General features: G+C 47.9%; 3 protein-coding genes across 5 annotated transcripts in view; 2 read left to right on the top strand and 1 right to left on the bottom strand.

The window, feature by feature from the left end:
• CCT3 (chaperonin containing TCP1 subunit 3) overlaps positions 1-613 on the top strand; it is a 16960-nt gene extending 16347 nt beyond the window's left edge. The window contains exon 14 of the mRNA XM_081308837.1: positions 283-613. Within this exon, the coding sequence (XP_081164963.1) occupies positions 283-387 (105 nt within the window). The 3' untranslated portion in view covers positions 388-613. The remainder of the gene's footprint in view (positions 1-282) is intronic.
• Positions 1-18860, bottom strand: part of TMEM79 (transmembrane protein 79) — a 27217-nt gene extending 8357 nt beyond the window's left edge. The window contains exons 1-3 of one of the 2 annotated variants that reach the window (XR_014023895.1): positions 17718-18860; positions 17207-17420; positions 12418-13402 (exon numbers count right to left, since the gene is read on the bottom strand). Coding sequence is in view for 1 of the 2 variants with exons in the window: in XM_081308841.1 (XP_081164967.1) it covers positions 13189-13402; positions 17207-17420; positions 17718-18471 (1182 nt within the window). In the remaining variant the exon portion in view is untranslated. Of the gene's footprint in view, positions 1-12265; positions 13403-17206; positions 17421-17717 lie in introns of those variants that run through there. The other variant, XM_081308841.1, reaches the window with a different exon arrangement.
• Positions 9179-12117, top strand: GLMP (glycosylated lysosomal membrane protein). 2 transcript variants are annotated; one of them, XM_081308839.1, is made up of 6 exons: positions 9179-9343; positions 9840-10097; positions 10279-10479; positions 10606-10824; positions 11292-11548; positions 11659-11963. In XM_081308839.1, exons 1-6 carry the CDS (start codon positions 9182-9184, stop codon positions 11822-11824), a joined length of 1263 nt encoding a protein of 420 aa, XP_081164965.1. In that variant the 5' UTR covers positions 9179-9181; the 3' UTR covers positions 11825-11963. The 2 variants fall into 2 exon arrangements, with proteins under 2 accessions (XP_081164965.1, XP_081164966.1); XM_081308840.1 differs by lacking the exon at positions 11292-11548 and having other exon boundaries at positions 11659-12117.

Genomic DNA, 18860 nt, shown 5'->3' with positions numbered 1-18860 from the left:
GGGACAGCCTGTAGAAGGTAGAGTATTCCCTAAAGCTCTCTCAAGGAATTCCATTATCGTCACTTAAATCTTTAGCTTATGCAAAAGCAAGGAAAAAGTAACAGCACAGCAGTATCTCTTGCTTAGGGAGAACTGCATTTCTACATTTTGCATTTAGGACTCTGAAAAGGTAGATTTCAGATAAAATGGTAATTATGTGGGAGGAGCTAGGAGATACTGTCTAAAAGAAGACTGTCCTTTCTTTCTCTGCTGACCTCTTTGGAATTGTGGTTTTTCTCTTAGACGGCAGTTCTGCTACTGAGGATCGATGACATCGTCTCAGGCCACAAAAAGAAGGGTGATGACCAGAGCCGGCAAGGAGGAGCTCCTGATGCTGGCCAGGAGTGAGCGGTGGGCAAGGCAACTTCAGTGCACAGAACCAGCGGTCTCCCTTTCCTGAGCCAGAGTGCCAGGAACACTGTGGACATCTTTGTTTGGAAGGGATCAAATTGAGGGGCAGCCTCTAGTCCCTTTCTGTCCCGGCTCAGTTTGCAGAAGGCACTGACATGTAATTCTTCTCTATTGTAAGCTTTCCATTTAGTTTGCTTCCGATGATTAAATCTAAGTCATTTGAGATAGTTGTTGTGTTTTTCAACCTTGGGTCATATCTACCTCCTGGCAAAGTGGAAGGTAGACAGAAAACCTTATTGGAGAGGAAGGGAGATGGAATAAGGTCATTAAGTCTCTTTATGCACCTTCTTAAACGGTATTCTTCAGTCTTGGTTGGGAAAATTTGGAATTCAAAGGATGATACTGTAAAGTTTAAGTAGTACCACTTCAAGACTGAGGGCATAGCTGTAGCCCAGTGGTAGGGACTTAGGGACTTGCCTGGCCTGCACCAAGGCCCTGGTCTTCGTCCTCAGCCTCACTGGAAAATTTTTTTTTTTTTTTTTTTTTTTTTTTTTTTTTTTTTTTTTTAAGAAAAAGGTATCCCTGTGTATTCACTACCCAAAGAACAGGAGGAACCTGCCTAAACCAGGGTGTTCCCCATCTGTGGTTACAAGTAGAGCCACACCCAATAGGTGCTAGGGCTTAGGCCTTTGTCCTGAAGGACATCTAACATCTCCTTTATCAAGGGGGGAATCTGAGTGGTGTCACCCTTTGATTTTTTTTTTTTTCTTTGTCCTTCCTCTAAGCAATAGGGCTTCGGGCTTCAGTCTTCCCCTTTGTCCTTATGATTCATATGTTCAGCCTTGTGGTTCTCCTCCCTGCCCATGTACTGAGTCATATTAAGCTGAATACTTGGTGGGACAGTAGTACATACTGTTTGATAGGTTTTAGACACTGTGTGTGTTTAACTAATCCTCACAAAGGCCCTGTAAGATAGGTAATAGCTTCCATTTTGTGAGAGGGATCTAAAATATAAAGTGACTTGTCCGAGAGTCCAGAACTGTTGAGTGGCAGAACTGGAATTCGTGTGTAGTCTGTTAACTCTAGAAGCCATGCTTGCTGTCCTGACTGGACTGAAGTGTGGGGTCAGAAGGGCTGTGAAGAGTACCTCTGGGGGCTGGGGCTGGGGCTCAGTGACAGCACTTGCCTTGCACATATGAGGCACTGGGTGCGATCCTCAGCACCACATAAAAATAAAGTAATGATACTGTGTCCATCTATAACCAAAAAAAAAAAAAAAAGTACCCCTGAATACCCTTTGTACCCCATCCCATCCTTGAGCTTTCTGCCTAGCTTTGTCTCTCTAAAACTCTGCTTTTAAATGGGTCTGAAGTAATCCTACCTGCCTTTTCCTGAAATCCCTATCTGCTTGCAGTGTTCATTCACTCAGAGCCTTAAGTTCTCCCAGGAATGTGGGATAAATTCTCCAATAAGTTGACAGGTCACTTCTTAAATACTGCTCATAAGAGACTGAGGATATGGCTCACTGGTAGAATGCTCATCTATCATGCATGAAAGCCTGGGTCCAATCCCCAGTACCTCCACAAAGGAAAAACAAACAAAAAGTATTGCTCATACTGAGGAACTACAGAGGTCCTGAGGAAGCTATACATTCCCTATGGATTTTCTGTTTATCCCTGATTGGCTTAGGTGCATTCTGGTTTTAGCTCTAATAGTCATCCGTGGATAGTGGATAATGTAATTTTTTTTTAAGTATTTATTTTTTCAGTTGTAGTTGGATACAATACCTTCATTTTATATATTTATTTATTTTTTAGTTTTCGGCGGGCACAACATCTTTGTTTGTATGTGGTGCTGAGGATCGAACCCAGGCCGCACGCATGCCAGGCAAGCATGCTACCACTTGAGCCACATCCCCAGCCCTATATTTATTTTTTTATGTGGTGCTGAAGATAGAACCCAGGGCCTTGCCCGTGCTAGGCAAGTGCTCTACTGCTGAGCCTCAACCCCAGCCTAATTTTCTTGATATTGTTAGCAAGCAACTTTTTTTTTTTTTCCTTCACCTACAATGTTAAATCAATCAGATTCTGGTCCAGTTTTCAGAATCCCTCTCTGCTCTCCAGGGTTTATGTTTAATATGATAATTAAGACCTCATGAACCTTATTCACTAAACTTAGTAATATCATGAATACAATTTCATCACCTTCTTGACTGTTCATGATCCTTCCAATTCCTAGATTCAGTCAAGTCCTATTCCTCCCCAGCCCTCATGCAGATTTGGTTGGTTGGTTGGTTTTTGGTACCAAGGACTGAACCGAGGTCCACCTTACCACTGAACTACATCCCCATCGATTTTTTATTTTGAGACAGGGTCTCACTAAGTTGCTTAAGTCCTTGCCTAGTTGCTAAGGCTGACTCCAACTTGGGATCCTCCTGTCTCAGTCTACTGAGTCACTGCAGTCACAGGCCAGCACCTCCTGGTGACAGTACTCTTTTTGGATAGTGGGGAGCCTTGATTTCCTGACTCCTACTGAAACCCCCTGTACTCAGCCAAGATTCACTTGTATTCCAGAGTAGATAGCTTAGAGGGTCTGAGTGCCTTTTTTCCATCAAGAAAAGTGAGTTTTTGAGAAAAATTTGATAGTTCTTCCTGGAGTAGCTACTTGGAAGAAAAAGATGGAATTGTTTCCTTACTTTATTATAGAAAAATTAATTCTGGGTTCCTGGAAGATTTAAATTGAAGAGAATGAAGCCATAAGAGAAAACCGTAAGAAGATGTAGAGTTTAAAATACACAGTGGGAGGAAAACGACAGTAAAAACACAGGGTGGGAGGATGTTTGTAACAACATGAGTTAATTTCCTTCAAGAATTTTTAGAACTTGGCACTTAAGAAAGAAAGCTAAGATGAGGGTGTAGTTTGATGGTAGAATGCCTACCTAGCATGTGCGAGGCACTGGCTTTTATCCCCAGCCCTGCAGAAGCAAAACGGTGCAGGGGTGCGCACCTGTGATCTCCACTACTCAGGACAATTAGGCAGGATTGAGAGTTCAAGGCCAGCTTGGGCAATAGCAGACTGAGTCTCAAAAAGGCCTGAGGATGAGGCTCAGTGGTAGAGCATTTGCCTTGTTTGTGTAAAGCCTTCGGTTTGATCCTGTAAAAGCAAACGAAAAGATGAAATTTAAATACCTGGGGCCAGGTACAGTGGCACAAGCCTATAATCCCAGCAACTCTGGAGACAGGCAGGAGGATCACGGGTTCAAAGCCAGCCTCAGCAATTTAGGCCCAAGCAACTTACACCTTGTCTCAAAAAAATAAGGGGGGGGGGGGCGGGTGGTGGCTAAAGCTCAGGAAATAATGACAAGAATTAAATGGAATAGCATCAAATTAAAAATCTTCTGCACAGCAAAAGAAACAATAGGAATATGAAGACAGAACCTACAGAATGGGAGAAAAATCTTTGCTAGCTCCTCTTCTGATAATAGCATTAATATCTAGAATATATAAAGAATGCAAAAAAACCACACCAGGGCTGGGGATGTGGCTCAAGCGGTGGTGCGCTCGCCTGGCATGCGTGCGGCCCGGGTTCGATCCTCAGCACCACATACAAACAGATGTTATGTCTGCCGAAAACTGAAAAACAAATATTAAAAATTCTCTCTCTCTTTAAAAAAAAAAAAAAAAAAGAAATGACCAAGATTAAAAAAAAAAAAAACCACACACCAAAAAAAATCAACCCAGTTAATAAATGGGCAAATGATTTAAACAGACACTTCTGAAAAGAAGAAATATTTAAGTGAAGAAGTGTTCAACATCATTAACAATTAGGGAAATGCAAATCAAAACTATACAGATTTCATCTCACACCAAACAGAATGGCAGTCATCAAAAATACAAATAACATGGGCTGGGGTGGTGGCTCAGCGGTAAAGTGCTCCTCTAGCACGTTCGAGGCCCTGGGTTCGATCCTCAGCACCACATAAAAATAAATTGACAAAATAAAGGTATTGTGTACAATTAAAAAATAAATATTTGAAAAAATTACAAATAATAGACCAGGCATGGTGACACACCTGTATAATTCCAGCAGCTTGGGAAACTGAGGCAGGATTGCAAGTTCAAAGTCAGCCTCAGCAATTTGGCAAAACCCTGACTAAAAATGGAAAAAAAAGGGGGGGAGGGGATGGGGATGCTGCTCAGTGGTTGAGTGCCCCTGGGTTTGATCCCCAGTACCAAAAATAAGAATTTAAAAAAAGGGAGGCTGATGTAGCCAGTGGGTAAACACCACTGGGTTCAATCCCTGGTACAAAAAAATAAATATTGGAGAGGATGTGGAGAAAAAGGAACAGTCTTCCATTGTTAGTGTGATTGTAAATTAGTACAACGACTATGGAAATCAGTAAAGAGACTCCTCAAAAGACTAGGCATGGAAACACCACATGACCCAGCTGTTAACACTCCTCAGTATTTACCTAAATAATTAAAATCTTCGTACTACAGTGTCACATGCATACCCGTGTCCGTAGTAACACAGTTCACAATAGCCAAACTGGAGCCAGCCTAAGGGTCCCATCAGTGGATGAATGGATAGGGTGTCTAGACACAATGGAGAGTATATATACACAATGGATTTTTTTTTAATTTAAGAGAAATAAAATTATGTCATTTTCAGGAAAATGGGTAGAACTAGACACATTAAGTGAAATAACTCAAACTTAGAAGGTCAAGGGTCTTTTGTCTTCATCTATGAGGAAGCTAGAAAGAGAAAAAAAGGAAAAGAAAAGTGGAGGGGTGGGAGCCCATGAAAATCAAAGTGAATTCAGGAGAGGAACCAAGGTTGGGAGGCAGGGAGGGAGAGGAGTGCCGGGGAGTTACACCAGCCAAATTAGATTGTGTTGACTGCATCTATGACTATGTAACAAATCCCATCACTCTACACCCATAGAAAATGTGGAGGGCTGAGGACCTCAGCACCACATAAAAATTAGTAAAATAAAGGCATTGTGTCCATCTAAAACTAAAATTTTTTTAAAAAATTTAAATGTGGGGGAGAAGGGGGCATTGGGGATGTAACTCAGTGGTAAATCACCCCTGGGGTTAAATCTTCAGTACCAATAAATAAATGAGGGTGGGGTTGTACCTCAGAAGAGAGTGCTTTCTTATTTAAGCATGCAGTAGGCCCTGCACCACAGCAAAATAGGCAAAGGGAGCAGGTGTGGTGGCGTAGTGGCACATACCTGTAATCCCAAAGGCTAGGGAGGCTGAGGCAGGAGGATTGCAAGTTCAAAGCCAGCCTCAGCAACTTGGTGAGGCCCTAAGCAACTCAGTGAGATCCTGTCTCTAAATAAAATATTAAAAAGGGCTGGGGATGTGGCTCAGTGGTTAAGCACCCCTGGGTTCAATCCCTGGTACCAAAAAAAAAAAAAAATGGGCAAAGGGTATAAATAGCTGGGGGGTGGGGTGAGAAATAATGACTAAAACATGAGGAGATCTGTAACGGTAATAAAAGCCTGATTTGGTAAACACGTGGAAATGGACCCTCAAACACATGGTGTGAATGTGAATAAACTACTTACAAGGCAATTTGACCTAGCCTAGGTACTTACCTGTGCCACTGGTTATGAATGTATGAAATGTATGTATGGGAATATCTCTTCCAGCATTGTTTGCCAGAGCAAATATTACCTCAACAAGGTTCTGATTAAATATATCCAGGGAATATGCCAGGCATGGTGGTGCATCGGAGAATCACAAGCTTGAAACCAGCCTCAGCAACTTAGGCCCTGTCTTTCAAAAAAAAAAAAAGAATAGAGTTGAGGCTGTAACTTAGTGGTAAAATACCCCTGGGTTTAATTCCCCCAGTACTACCAAAACTTTTTAAAAATTAAAAGTTATGCATGTGTGTAATCGCCAAAGAAAATGAGACAATTCCAAATCATTGATATGACTAGTTCTCAAGTGGAAAATTAAACAGTGTTTGGATGTCATTGTATGATGGTATTATTATTATTATTATTTTACAATACTAGGGATTAAACCCAGAGGTGTTTAACCACTGAGCACATCCCCAGTCCTTTTTATATTTTATTTTGAGATAGAGTCTTGCTAAATTGCTTAGGGCCTCCCTAAATTGCTGAGACTGACCTTGAACTTATGATCCTCCTGCCTCAGCCTCCCAAATTGCTGGGATTACAGGCATGCACCACCGAACCCAGCATGCTCAACACATATTCTTTTTTTTTTTTTTTTTTAAATTGGGTTAGACAGGAGGCAGATGAGAATGGAGTATATAACAGAGGCCAATGGAAGTAATGGACAGCTCTGATGAGTCTACCCCACAAGGGTAATTTATAATCAACATTTCTTTTTTTTTTTTTTTTTTTTTTAAAGAGAGAGAGAGAGAGAGAGAGAGAGAGAGAGAGAATATTTTGATATTTATTTTTTAGTTTTTCGGCGGACACATGTATGTGGTGCTGAGGATCGAACCCGGGCTGCACGCATGCCAGGCGAGCGCGCTACCGCTTGAGCCACATCCCCAGCCCCATATATTCTTTAGTATACATAGAATAATGCATAAGAAACTGGTAATGACTGGGTGTGATAGATGCCTGCAATCTCAACTATCTGAGAGGCAAAGGCAGGAGGATTGCAAATTCAAGGCCAGCTCGGGAAATTTAGGGAGATTCTGTCTCAAAATGTAAAAGAGCTGAGGGTGTAGCTCATTGGTAGATCATTTGCCTAGGATGTGCACAGTTCTGGATTCAATTCCAAATACTGCAGGGGTTAGGGGGAAATACTGGTGCCAGATGGAGTGACATCTCCTACAATCTCTGAGATGGGGTCACAAATTCAATATCATCCTGTGCAGTTCAGCAAGATGCCCCTATATCAAAATAAGATTTTTGGGCGGGCACCGTGGCTCATGCCTGTAATTCACTGCAACTCACTAGGGAGGCTGAGACAGAAGGACTGCAAGTTCAAAGCCAGCCTCAGGAATGGTGTGCTGCTAAGCAGCTCAGTGAGATCCTGTCTCTAAATAAAACACAAAATAAGGCTGGGGATGTGGTTCAGTGGCTGAGCCCCCGAGTTCAATCCCCAATACCACACATACAAAAAAAGATATTTATGTTTAGTGGTACCAGGGATTAAGGCCATGGGCATTCTACCACTGAGCTACATTCCCAGCCCTTTTTATTTTGAGACAAGGTCTTGTTAAATTATCCAATCTGATCTCAAACTTGTGGTTCTCCCACCTTAGTCTCCCACATTTCTAGATTACAGAAGTGTTTCACTGCGCCCAGGTCAAAATAGAATATTAAAAGGGATGGGTATAGGCCAGATGCAGTGGCACACGCCTGTAATTCCAGCAGCTCAGAAGGCTGAGAGAGGAATATCTTGAGTTCACAGCCAGCCTCAGCAATGGCGAGTTGCTAAGCAACTCAGTGAGACCCTGTCTCTAAGTAAAATATAAAATAGGGCTGGGGATGTGGCTCAGTGGTTGAGAGCCCCTGAGTTCATCCCCAGCCCCTCCACCCCCGCAAAAAAAAAAGGAAACAAAATTGGGCTGAGGATGTGGCTCAGTGATTGAGTGCTCCTAAGTTCAATTCCCAGTATACCCCCAAAAGGTGGGGGGGCACTGGGTATGTACTTTAGTGGTAAAGCAGGTATCTAGCATGTACAAGCCCTTGAGATCCATCTCCCAAAGCACAGAAAGAAATCTCCAGAAACACAGAAACAAGGAGAGAGAGAGGAAGAATAAGATAGGAAGGGAAGGGGGGACGGTGGGAGGGAAAGACAAACTGGGAATGGTGAGTGGTGATTGTCTCAGTAGGCTCCAGTTTACTGTACCTTTCAAATTTTGTACTATGTGCATTTATTAATCAAAATAACTCAAGATTGCTGGGCATGGTGGTGCACACCCATAATCCAGCAGCTGGGGAGGCTGAGGCAGGAGGATGGCAAGTTTAAAGCCAGCCTCAGCAACTTTTTTTTTAATTTTTTTAACTTTTTTTTTAATTTTTTTAACTTTTTTTTTAATGTTTATTTTTTAGTTTTTGGCGGACACAACATCTTTGTTGTTATGTGGTGCTGAGGATCGAACCCGGGCCGCACGCATGCCAGGTGAGCGTGCTACCGCTTGAGCCACATCCCCAGCCTGAGCCTCAGCAATTTAGTGAGTCCCTAAGGAATTTAGCAGGATCATGTCTCAAAATAAAATATAAAAAGGGCTTGGGATGTGGCTCAGTGGTCAAGTGCACCCATACCCATAAATGAATAAATAAATAATGATTTAAAATTAAGCAAAAACATCAAAAAGCATGCATTTGGCCAGGTGTGGTTTCCCTCTTGACCAATAAATGTATTGCTTTCCTATCTTCTTTCTTCAGGTATCTTCTCAATACAATTGTGAATTCTTCCAGGATGCATACCTCAGTGTTCAATAAATATTAGGTTGAAAAAAACCCTCTGGGGACTCCATCTCACAGAAATTCTTCGAGTTCTTCTCTGGACCTTTCTACCACAGTCATTATTCAGATCCCTTTTGTGTCTTGAATCCAGACATCATGCTCATTACAAATAACTGTTGAGTGGGACTGACCGGGTAGGAGAGGCTAGGAATGCGTCTACACACATGAACTGGAATGTTGTGCTTGCCGACTCCTTTTGGGGATGATGTTTTCTCTGATTCTGTTCCAACGCAGCTGGAATCTGGGTTAAGGGAGGAGGTCCCTTTAAGAACTGGTGCAGCAGCCGGCCCCACCCTCTAAAGGGATCAGCTGAATCCGAGTCACATGACTCTCCAGTGTCTTCCACGAACTGAATTTGCTGCCACCTGCATGTGCGGCTGTGGGGAGCCCCACTGGGGTTGGGGTCCCCATGCCCCCAGCTCCCTGCTTCTCTTGAGTCTCCTGTGCACAGCTCCACTTGGCCTTCTGGGAGGGGAGACCCGCCAGGTGAGGACTTGGGGACTAGAGCCATGGAGGTGTCAGGAAATGCTGCCTTTCCAGGGTGGCTGGAGTGTGGGGCACCCAAGGGGTGGAGGGTGACTGCAGAGAGAAGTGTTTTTGAGCCTGGAGGAGGTGGAGGCATCCCTGGCTCCAGGGAAAGGACTGTGGAGTGGGTGGAGAGTAGGATGAGTCCCTGCTCTGAGTCGGACCCCGACTCAGCCCAGGTCCAGGAAGTGTGGGATTTCTGTATTCCTCTGGGCTGGGCCCTCCCTCTGGGCCGGGCCCTCCCTCTTCCCTCCTCCCTCCTCCCGTCGGGTCTTGCTCATCCTGCTCTGCCCCCACCCCACGGTTCCCCTGGGCTCACGTCCATTCCTCTCCTAGGCTCTCACTGGCCGTGATTTCCCCAGTTGTCCTCCAAGCCCCTCTCCCCTCCCTCAGGCTTGTCTTTGCCTGTGTCTCTCCCGGATCTGTCCCCTCCACCCTCCCCTCCTCCAATTTCCAGGTGTCCCTGGAGGTCATCCCCAGCTGGCCAGGCCTCCCCCAGAGCCTGCTTCACATCCGGGCAGTGGGCCCCAACTCCACCCTGCACTATGTGTGGAGCAGCCTCGGGCCTCCAGCAGTGGTGCTGGTGGCCACCGACACCCCCCACAGTGTCCTTAATGTCAGCTGGAGTCGCCTGCTGTCCCCTGAGCCTGATGGGGGCCTGAGGGTTCTCCCGGAGGACAGCGTCCAGTTTTCTTCTGCCCTTATCTTCACCAGGGTGAGGAGGTGGGGGAGACCCAGGCGAAGGGCACAGAGGAGGGGCTCCTCCCAACTAGAGGGAGGGATTGAGGACTGGGGACAGGCTCTGCCGTGGGAGCTTGGGGGTGGGTATGGAGTGGGACAGGTGACTTAGGAGAAAGCTAGACTGTGGCGAACCCAGCTCCACCACCCACCCCCAGCTGCTCGAGTTCGACGGCACCAACATGTTGGATGTGGCGGCAGAGCCCCTGAGAAAACCATATCCTCCATACTCCTTGGCCGAGTTCTCCTGGAACAACATCACTGACTCACTGGATCCTGCCAGCCTGAGTGCCACATTCCAAGGCCACCCTGTGAACGACCCTAGCGGGGCTTTTACCAATGGCAGTCTGGCCTTCAAGGTAAGGGTGTGAGGAAAGAGAAGGAACTCGGAGGACTGGTTCATGAGGTGAGAGTTCATGATGGGGAAACCCTTAAGCACAAGTATGGGGCCATCATCTCCCTCCTCTATCCCTCCCCTTTCCTAGGTCCAGGCCTTTTCCAGCTCTGGCCGACCTGCCCAACCCCCTCGCCTCCTGCACACCGCAGACACCTGCCAGCTAGAAGTGGCCCTGGTTGGGGCTTCTCCCCGAGGAAACCACTCCCTGTTTGGGCTGGAAGTAGTCACTGTGGGGCAGAGGCCCGACTGTCCCTCAATGCAGGAGCAGCACTCCATTGACGATGAATACGCACCTGCTGTCTTCCAGGTCAGACTTCCAAGGAAGAGGCAGATGGGTGGGAAAGCAGGCAGGACCCTGTTAGGACCTCAGAGTTGTTCAACTATTTATCAGTTGGCAACTTTCTCTGGAGGCTTTAAGTACTGGGCACTTTGAATCCCCCTCAGTCTCTACCCTCAAGGGGGACAGCCAAAGGCAGTGCAGTGTGACCCAAGCTCCCCAGACGGCCTGGGGTTGTAGGGGAGGGAGCTTGGTGCCGATCTGCAGGGCCGGAACAGGACCCGGTGCTCATCCAGCCCAAGTGCCCTTCACAAGAGAGACCAGGGCTCTGGTGCAGACAGCCTGTCAGTTCTAGAACCGAGCCCAGGACTCGGGATTCTGCTGCTCTTAGCACGCTCTTTGCTAGTGACAGATGGAGATTGAGAGAGGCAGGGAGGACAAGGGTCCGTCTGGCACAGGTCCCCTCTTCACCCTGCCTTGCTTGCCCTTCTCCTCAGGTGGACCAGCTGCTGTGGGGCTCCCTCCCGTCTGGCTTCATGCAGTGGCGACCAGTGGCTTTCTCCCAGAAGCAGAGGAGCCGAGAGTCAGCCCTGCCCTGCCAGGCTTCTCCTCTTCGCCCCAGCTTGGTGTACTCCCTTCCCCAGTCACCCATTGTCCAAGCCTTCTTTGGGTCGCAGAGCAACTTCTGTTCCTTCAACCTGACATTTGGGGCTCCCACGGGCCATGGCTACTGGGACCAACACTACCTGAGCTGGTGAGAGCCCGAACTGGGACTGCGGGGGACGGGGGTGTTGAAGTGGAGGAGGGCTGCCTCCCAGCCTCGCCTCCTCACCCACGAACTTCTCTCTCACTCTCTTGTTCTAGGTCAATGCTTCTGGGTATGGGCTCCCCTCCTGTGGATGCTCTGTCCCCACTAATCCTAGGAATCGTGGCAGTGGCCCTGGGTGCTCCAGGGCTCTTGTTGCTGGGGGGAGGTCTCATCCTGCTGTTGCGCCACAAACAGCACTCAGAGTATCAGTCCATAAATTGAGACCCACTGTCCAGAGGGAAGGACCCTCCTGGACCTGCCTTGCCGTGCCTCCTCAGACTGCTGGCGGTTGGAGGGCCAATGTTCCAGCTGGCCCGTCCCCTCCCGTGGCACTTTTCTGCAGAACTTCAGAAACGAACCTCCACTTCCTGGGGTTGGGGTCAGGGTTATTTCTAAAAGGTCCCCTTGGTGGTGTTTACTTGTGTCATCCCTACTTCTTGGTTGACACTCAAAGTTTTGTTAAACTAAGAGTGACCCTGGAGGGTACGAAATAAGACTTATCTTTTTCTACAAGGTTCCAGTCTCTCAGCATGTTGATATTGTGGGGTTCACTTGGGGCTGGTTTCAGGGAGTGGGAGGGCTAAGAGATGGGTTTGGAAGACAACTTTATTTGAGACCCCATTTCCACCAGACTTGGTTCTCTCCCTCCATGTGGAACCACAGCTCCTGCCAGCTGCGTACCAGGTGGACCCAGAAGGTTTCTGGTGCTGTCTGAATCAAATAAGGAAGGGATACCTGGGATTGGGCAGGGGAGGGACAAACAGGAAGAAAGAGCCAATGCAGGGGTGGTAATTTATTCTCTCTCTCTCTCTCACACACACACACATACACAAACACTTGCACTGAGTTAACATTAACCATTGTGCCTTCCAACCACTCCCCAGCCACCACACATGTGGGTACACACACCCCTCTTGGGAGCCAGATTTCCCTGACCCCTCTTCCCATGGGTAGTGTGACATCTGGAATGTTTGGAGGTGGAAAGTTACAGGGGTGTACATAGGTTGTAAGGGAGGAGGCAGCAGCTCTGGATGGGGGCGGCTAGAATAGTCTTGAGACTAACAAGCCTTTAAGACCAGTCCCAAACCCAGGACCCCAAGAATTTCACCAAATGTGAAAGTCCTCATTTGGTCTGATGCAGCCTCTTCCTTGGGCACAGCAGTTTCTCCATTCTCCTTGAGTTCCTCTGATGGTCCAACTGGCACAGAAAGAGTCAGGGTTTGGCTCTGGCTCTGCCTCCTGCCTCACAGAGCTGGGGAGCGGGACAGAGTCCAGCCTTAGGGAGCCCTAATGGCAGTAGGAGATTGCTCAGGAAGGAACCATGCCTCTGGACCATGTGTCCTCAGCATCCTCAAGGGACAAGGCTGTCCACCTCTTTCCCTGCAAGAAAAGTCCCTCCTTTATGGCGGTGCCAAGCCTCAGAGGTGAAGGACAACAGCGGCTAAGAGGGAGCAAGGGTCAATCCAGGCTCTGATGGAATGACATCCCTACGGGGCAGCAGCAGGGTTCCTCCCACAAAGGTCCCAGGGCTGGGGACAAAGCCCAGGCCCGTAGCTCGGTTCAGAAAAGCATGCGGGGCCGCTCGCTCAGCCCCAGGGCCGCGGCCTGTAGTCGGAGACGGAGCGGGCGTGGTCGGGGTAGTCCAGGCGGCTCTCGGAGGCAGTGAGCATGCGCTCTGGCTCCACCACGAACATGTAGTAGAGGTTCCACACCAGCATGGCCAGCAGCGGCAGGAACGTCAGGCCGTAGCCAAAGCCTCGGAAGGAGCGGCCCACGGCGAAGGTCAGCCAGTATATCAGCCTGCAGGGGGACGGCAAGGGTCTGGCAAGTCAGCCAGGTGGCAAGAGCTGACATCGGAAGACTAGAGGGAGAAGGCAGGTGGGAGTTTTCTGCCAGGAACAGGGCTGATTCAAGTGCACTATTTAATTTTGACTTCCTGCATCCCTCTGAGTTGCCTCTATTATCTCCTTTCCCCTTTCATTTATTTTCCAAATTTCAATGAAAAATTTTGAGTGGGCAATATACATTCACATGGTTCAAGATTCAATAAGTAACTTAGGGAGACCCTGTCTTTGAATAAAACACAAAAAAGGGCTGGGGATGTGGCTCCCTGGTTGAGTGCCCCTGGGTTCAATCCCCAGTACCAAAAAAAAAAAAAAAAAAGATCCAATGGTTCCCATCCTATTTTCCTCCCTGACTCGCACCCTAAGTATCCAATTAATTATGGCTTCTTGTGCACTGAGTGATTTTTATACACATACAACAGAAAGTTTGTATGTAGTGCTGGGATTCAAACTCAGAGCCCTGTGTGTATTAGACAAGCACTTTACAGCCCAAGTCTGAACAAAAAGTTCTCTTTTCTTTTTCCTTTTTTTTTTTTTTTGTACTGGGAATTGAACCCAGGGGTGCTTTACCACTGAGCTACATCCTAGCACTTTTTATTTTCATTTTGAGATTGGTCTTAGTTGCATAGGCCCTCACTAAATTGCTGAGGCTGGCCTTGAGCTTGTGATATTCTGACCTCAGCTTCCTGAGCCTCTGGGATTACAGGTGTGCGCCCACCTGTATAGATGCTAGTAAGTTGACTTTTCTCCTTTTATATATCTTGGGGATCATTTTATATCAGTACATAAACAGTTTCCTCATTCTTTTACAGCTGCAGTGTGTTTGATTGTATTTATCCTTTTGCAGATGAAGCAACTAAGATTCCCCAGGGCTCCAAGTTAACAGCTGGGAAATAGCAAAGCTATGATCTGAACCCAAGGCTGTTTATTACTTCCTCGTCCAATGTGTTAGAGAAGCAAAAGAGGACAATAAGGAAGGGCTTGAAGTCAAGAGGGATAGATCATTCACAACAAAACTTGCCCTCTTGGAAGATCCACTCAAAATACACACTTTCTCAGCTGGGCATGGTGGCACATGCCTGTAATCCCAGTGGCTTGGGAGGCTGAGGCAAGGAGGATTGGGAGTTCAAAGCCAGCCTCAGCAACTTAGCCAGATTCTGAGCAACTTAGTGAGACCCTGTCTCAAAATAAAATATTAAAAAAAAAATTGCGGGGAATGTGGCTCAGTGGTTAAGCACCTCTGGATTTGATCCCCAGTACAAAAAACAAAACAAAGAACAAACAAACAAGCGAAAAAAGCACTTCCTCAATTGGGTAGGAAAGAACAACTTCCTCTTAATGTGTGAAAGATGATGTATTTCAAAATTTACAGGTTCTTGTTCCTTTTAAGTAAAAAGGAAAGAGGATGATTCCCATCTACTACACTAGGAGGCAGCTGGCATTAGACTTCACATTTATCGAGTCCTAACCAAGCTCCAGATTGTTTCAAGCTCTCTACATGAATTCATTTAATCCTCACAATTCTATTTTATAGATGATGAAATTGAGATACAAGATGCTTAAAGAACTTTCTCATAATAGAAAAGGATGCACTCTGGATGGAAGAGGAAAAGGGCCAGGATCCTAGTCCTGTGCTGTTCTAACCAACTTGAGCAACTCTCTTTCTGCTATCTGTTTGTGATTTCCTCTCTGTAGAATGGAAAGCCAGGACCACATAATCACATACTTTTCATTTAGTTTCCTGATGATTCTTACTGCTTAAGCTAACTTCCTTTTTTTCCCCTTTGGTACCAGGGATTGAACCCAGCAGGGCTTAACCCTGAGCCACATCCCCAGCCCTATCTTGTATTTTATTTAGAGACAGGGTCTCACTGAGTGCTTAGCACCTGGCTTTTGCTGGGACTGGCTTTGAACTTGTAGTCCTTCTGCCTCAGCCTCCTGAGCTGCTGGGATTACAGGCCCTTCTTATTTTTATTTATTTATTATTATTATTGTTATTATTATTATTATTATTTTGAGACAGGGCTTTGCTAAATTGCTGAGGCTGGCTTTGAACTTGTAATCCTCCCGCCTCAGCCTCCTGAGCTGCTGGGATAATAGGTGTGCACCACCATACCCAGCCTAAACCAGTTTCTGAGACCAGTATTCCCAAGGGTCAGAGATGGGAAGTTGAGTTACATGAGCGGGAATATATTTATCTTAGGGAAATCTACTGGGAGAAAATGCAAGGCTGCATGAGGGTCAGGAGGCTGGTGGGACAGCTGAACGCCAGACGACAATCAGAAGTGGCGAGACGACTAGGGGTGGGGCTGGGGCTCAGTGGCGGAGCACTTGCCTCGCACAGGTGAAGCACTGGATTCAATCCTCACCACCACACACAAAAAATAAATAAAATAAAGGTAATGTGTCCATCTACAACTGAAAAGAAGAAGACGTGGTGAGAGGACTAATTTTAGCTCAACAGGAAGACTATTTTAGCAGTTTCAGCTACCGGGCATCCTGTCTTGAAAGTAGCAGAAGAGATGTATCAGGAGAGGATGTCATGACTTTCATTTGGGTTCAGAAATTCAAAGGTGCCTTCTGGGTTAACAGGAGTTCATGTGGAAACATCCTCAGGACTGGGGGAGTAGCTCAGTAGTAGAGTGTTTAATCTCTAGGACAATAACAACAAAAACACCCTTAACGATTTCAAGTGACTGCAACTCTGAATGAAATTCAGGAGGCTACGTGAAAGTTTGCATGGCCTCACTTTTTATGAAAAGGACAAATTGTACCTTTGACCAAGGTCCCTCCTCATTGATAAACAGGAGAATTTCCTGCCCAGAGAGAAGGATCCAGGTCAGTGAAGGGAACAGGGTCATTCGGAGACAGTGGGAGGAATTGAGAGTTGTTGTTAAATATCGGAATTTGTCCTGGACAATTTTGGAGGTCACAGTCAGGGCAGAAGTTTTTGGCACAGCACTGTATAAAGAACTTTCTAACAATTAGGACCTTTAAAAATGGAAACAGATTGCCTTAAAAAGAATTGAGCATTTGGTGTTCCACTCGAGGCTCAAGTCTTAAGCTGCCTGACTGGAGTACCACAGCAGAGTCCTGGAGTAGCTGCACTGGTCTAACCAACACCCGAGGCTGGGCACGGTGGTGAGCGCCTATGGTCCCCACTGCTCAGGAGGCTGAACTAGGAGGATCATGATTTCAAGGCCAGCCTGGGCAATTTAGTAAGACCCTGTCTCAAAATAAAAAAAATAAAAAATAAAAAGGGCTGGGGGTAGAGCTCAATGGTAAAGCACTTGCTTAGCATGTGGGATACCCTGGGTTCAATCCGTACTACCACAAATAAAGAAAATTAGGCAGAGCATGGTGACGCACGCCTCTACTCCCAGAGGATCTTCCAGTGGGAGGCTAAGGCAGGAGGATAGCAAGTTCAAAGCTAGCTCTAGCAATTTATCGAGGCTCTAAGCAACTTATGGAGACCCCATCTCACAAAATATAAAAAGGACAGGGGATGTGGCTCAATGGTTAAGCACCCCTGGGTTCAATCCCCAGTACCCATAAATAAGAAATGAATTAAATAATTTAATTGAATGTGTTTAAGTCCACTTAAAAAGAGAGAAAAAGTGATTCATCTCTCCAGGGTGTACATCTGGGCTGCTGTAGAATCCAGGAAGCCCCTGACCCTAGCTTTCCAGACAGACATTCGGGTGCCCGGCTCCTGTAGCACCATCCCCCACCCCAAGCTCACCCCCCAGCCCCTACTCACCGGGAGATGGCAAAGAGACCAGTGAGCAGAGGGAGCAGCTTGAGGGTGTCCTGGGGCAGGTAGGTGGACAGCACGGCCAGGTTGAAGAAGTACAGGATGAAGAGCTGGACGGACTGGGCCACATACCGCCGGTGGATCTCCACCTCTCGCCTGGGCTCTCCAAAGGGCCGGAGGGCGGAAAAGCACAACAGGCTCAGCCCGTACACCAGGAGCCCTGGGGGGGTGGGGAAGCACACGGGGCAGAGTGGGCAGGGGGAAGGAGCTAAAGGCGGGGAGGCTCATAGGAGAGGGCTCAGGGGCCTGGGGTCTGCACAGTGGGAGAGGTGGAAGGAGGAGGACACACAGAACAGCAGGTATGGAAGGCTGGGGGTGGAGCCCACCTGTGGTCCCCACTACCCAGGAGGATCGTGATTTCAGGCTGAATGAAGGGAAACCCCCCTCCCAAGCCAGGCAGGCTCTTTCCCCTCAAGTCCACTTCTTGGATGTCCCTTGTCCCAGGGCCCAGACTCACCCAGCACAATGGGGAAGGTGGCAAAGACCCCGCAGCGCAGTGTGTAGACCAGGCGGGAACTCAGGGTGGGCAGCCGTGGGGCATCAAAGGGCAGGAAGGCATAGGCCCCATACAGAAGGCAGGGGAAGAGGATGAGGGCCGCTCCCACGGAGGCCACCGCCCTTATCCCCTCGCGGCCTCCACAGCTCCTGCAGCCCCCACAGGATCGGCCAGGCGGCCTCACAACGGCCTCCACCCACTTTCGCTCAAGGGGCTCTGGATGGGTGGCCCGGGTGGGCAGGAAGGCCTGGTGCTTGTCCTCGCTTGCCTCACAGTGCACAATGAGGTCCTCCTGGGGCCGCTTCTCAATGCACTGTAAGTCGATGGGCACAAAGGCCCGGGCCGCCTTTTCAGGGAGCAGGTTGACATCATCGTCAGGTGGCTCCTCTGGCTTGGTAAGTGGCTCGGACTCCAGAGGCTCTGGTTCGATGACCTTCCAGCCAGGGGGATCCGGGAACGGGGCACTGGGCTGGGGATCAGTCCCCCAGGGCAAGGTGGCAGCCTCACTTACTGTACTGTCTAGACCATCTTCAGTTCCATCTCTGGCCATGGGAGAGCCAACTGCAGACTCGGCTCTGAGGGACTCAGCTCCAGGGGACTCAGTTCCGCATTCCCCCTCTGGCTGCCAGCCATTGGGGACCAAAGCCTGAGGTGGGCTCTTGGGCGTCTCAGGCCCCTTCATTTCCAGCAGGGATAGGGTCTCAGGTTCCGCCATCCTGGGGCCTCAGTTCTGGGGTCTACCACAAGGTCATCCTGGAGGGAGCAGAGGAAAGCTGTGTCAGAAGGCCCTGTCCTCTAGACAGTGTCAGATCTGGAGCTTTTCCGGGCAGCTGGCCTCTCGGACTCTGGCCCCTTCTGGGACTTAGGGAAAAGTCAGTGCGGAGGAAGGTGTTGAAACAAGAGGGAGGTGGAAGGGTAGTGAGCAGCTGAAATGGAGACACCCTTTCAACATCAAATGTCATCCAGCAGGACCTGGTGAGTCAGGGGGCACAGGCCCTGGCAGCTGTGACCTTAGCTCCACCCACGCCTTCTACCCCCTCCACCAAAATCCCTGGAGCCATGGCCACCCTAGTGCAGGAACACCAGGAAGAGGCGGTGTTGCGA

This window comes from Spermophilus citellus (genome assembly GCF_964194105.1).
Source record: "Spermophilus citellus genome assembly, chromosome: 9".
Lineage (NCBI taxonomy): Eukaryota > Metazoa > Chordata > Mammalia > Rodentia > Sciuridae > Spermophilus > Spermophilus citellus.
The sequence above is the reverse complement of the archived record's forward strand: the minus strand, read 5'-3'. Positions and strand labels throughout refer to the sequence as shown.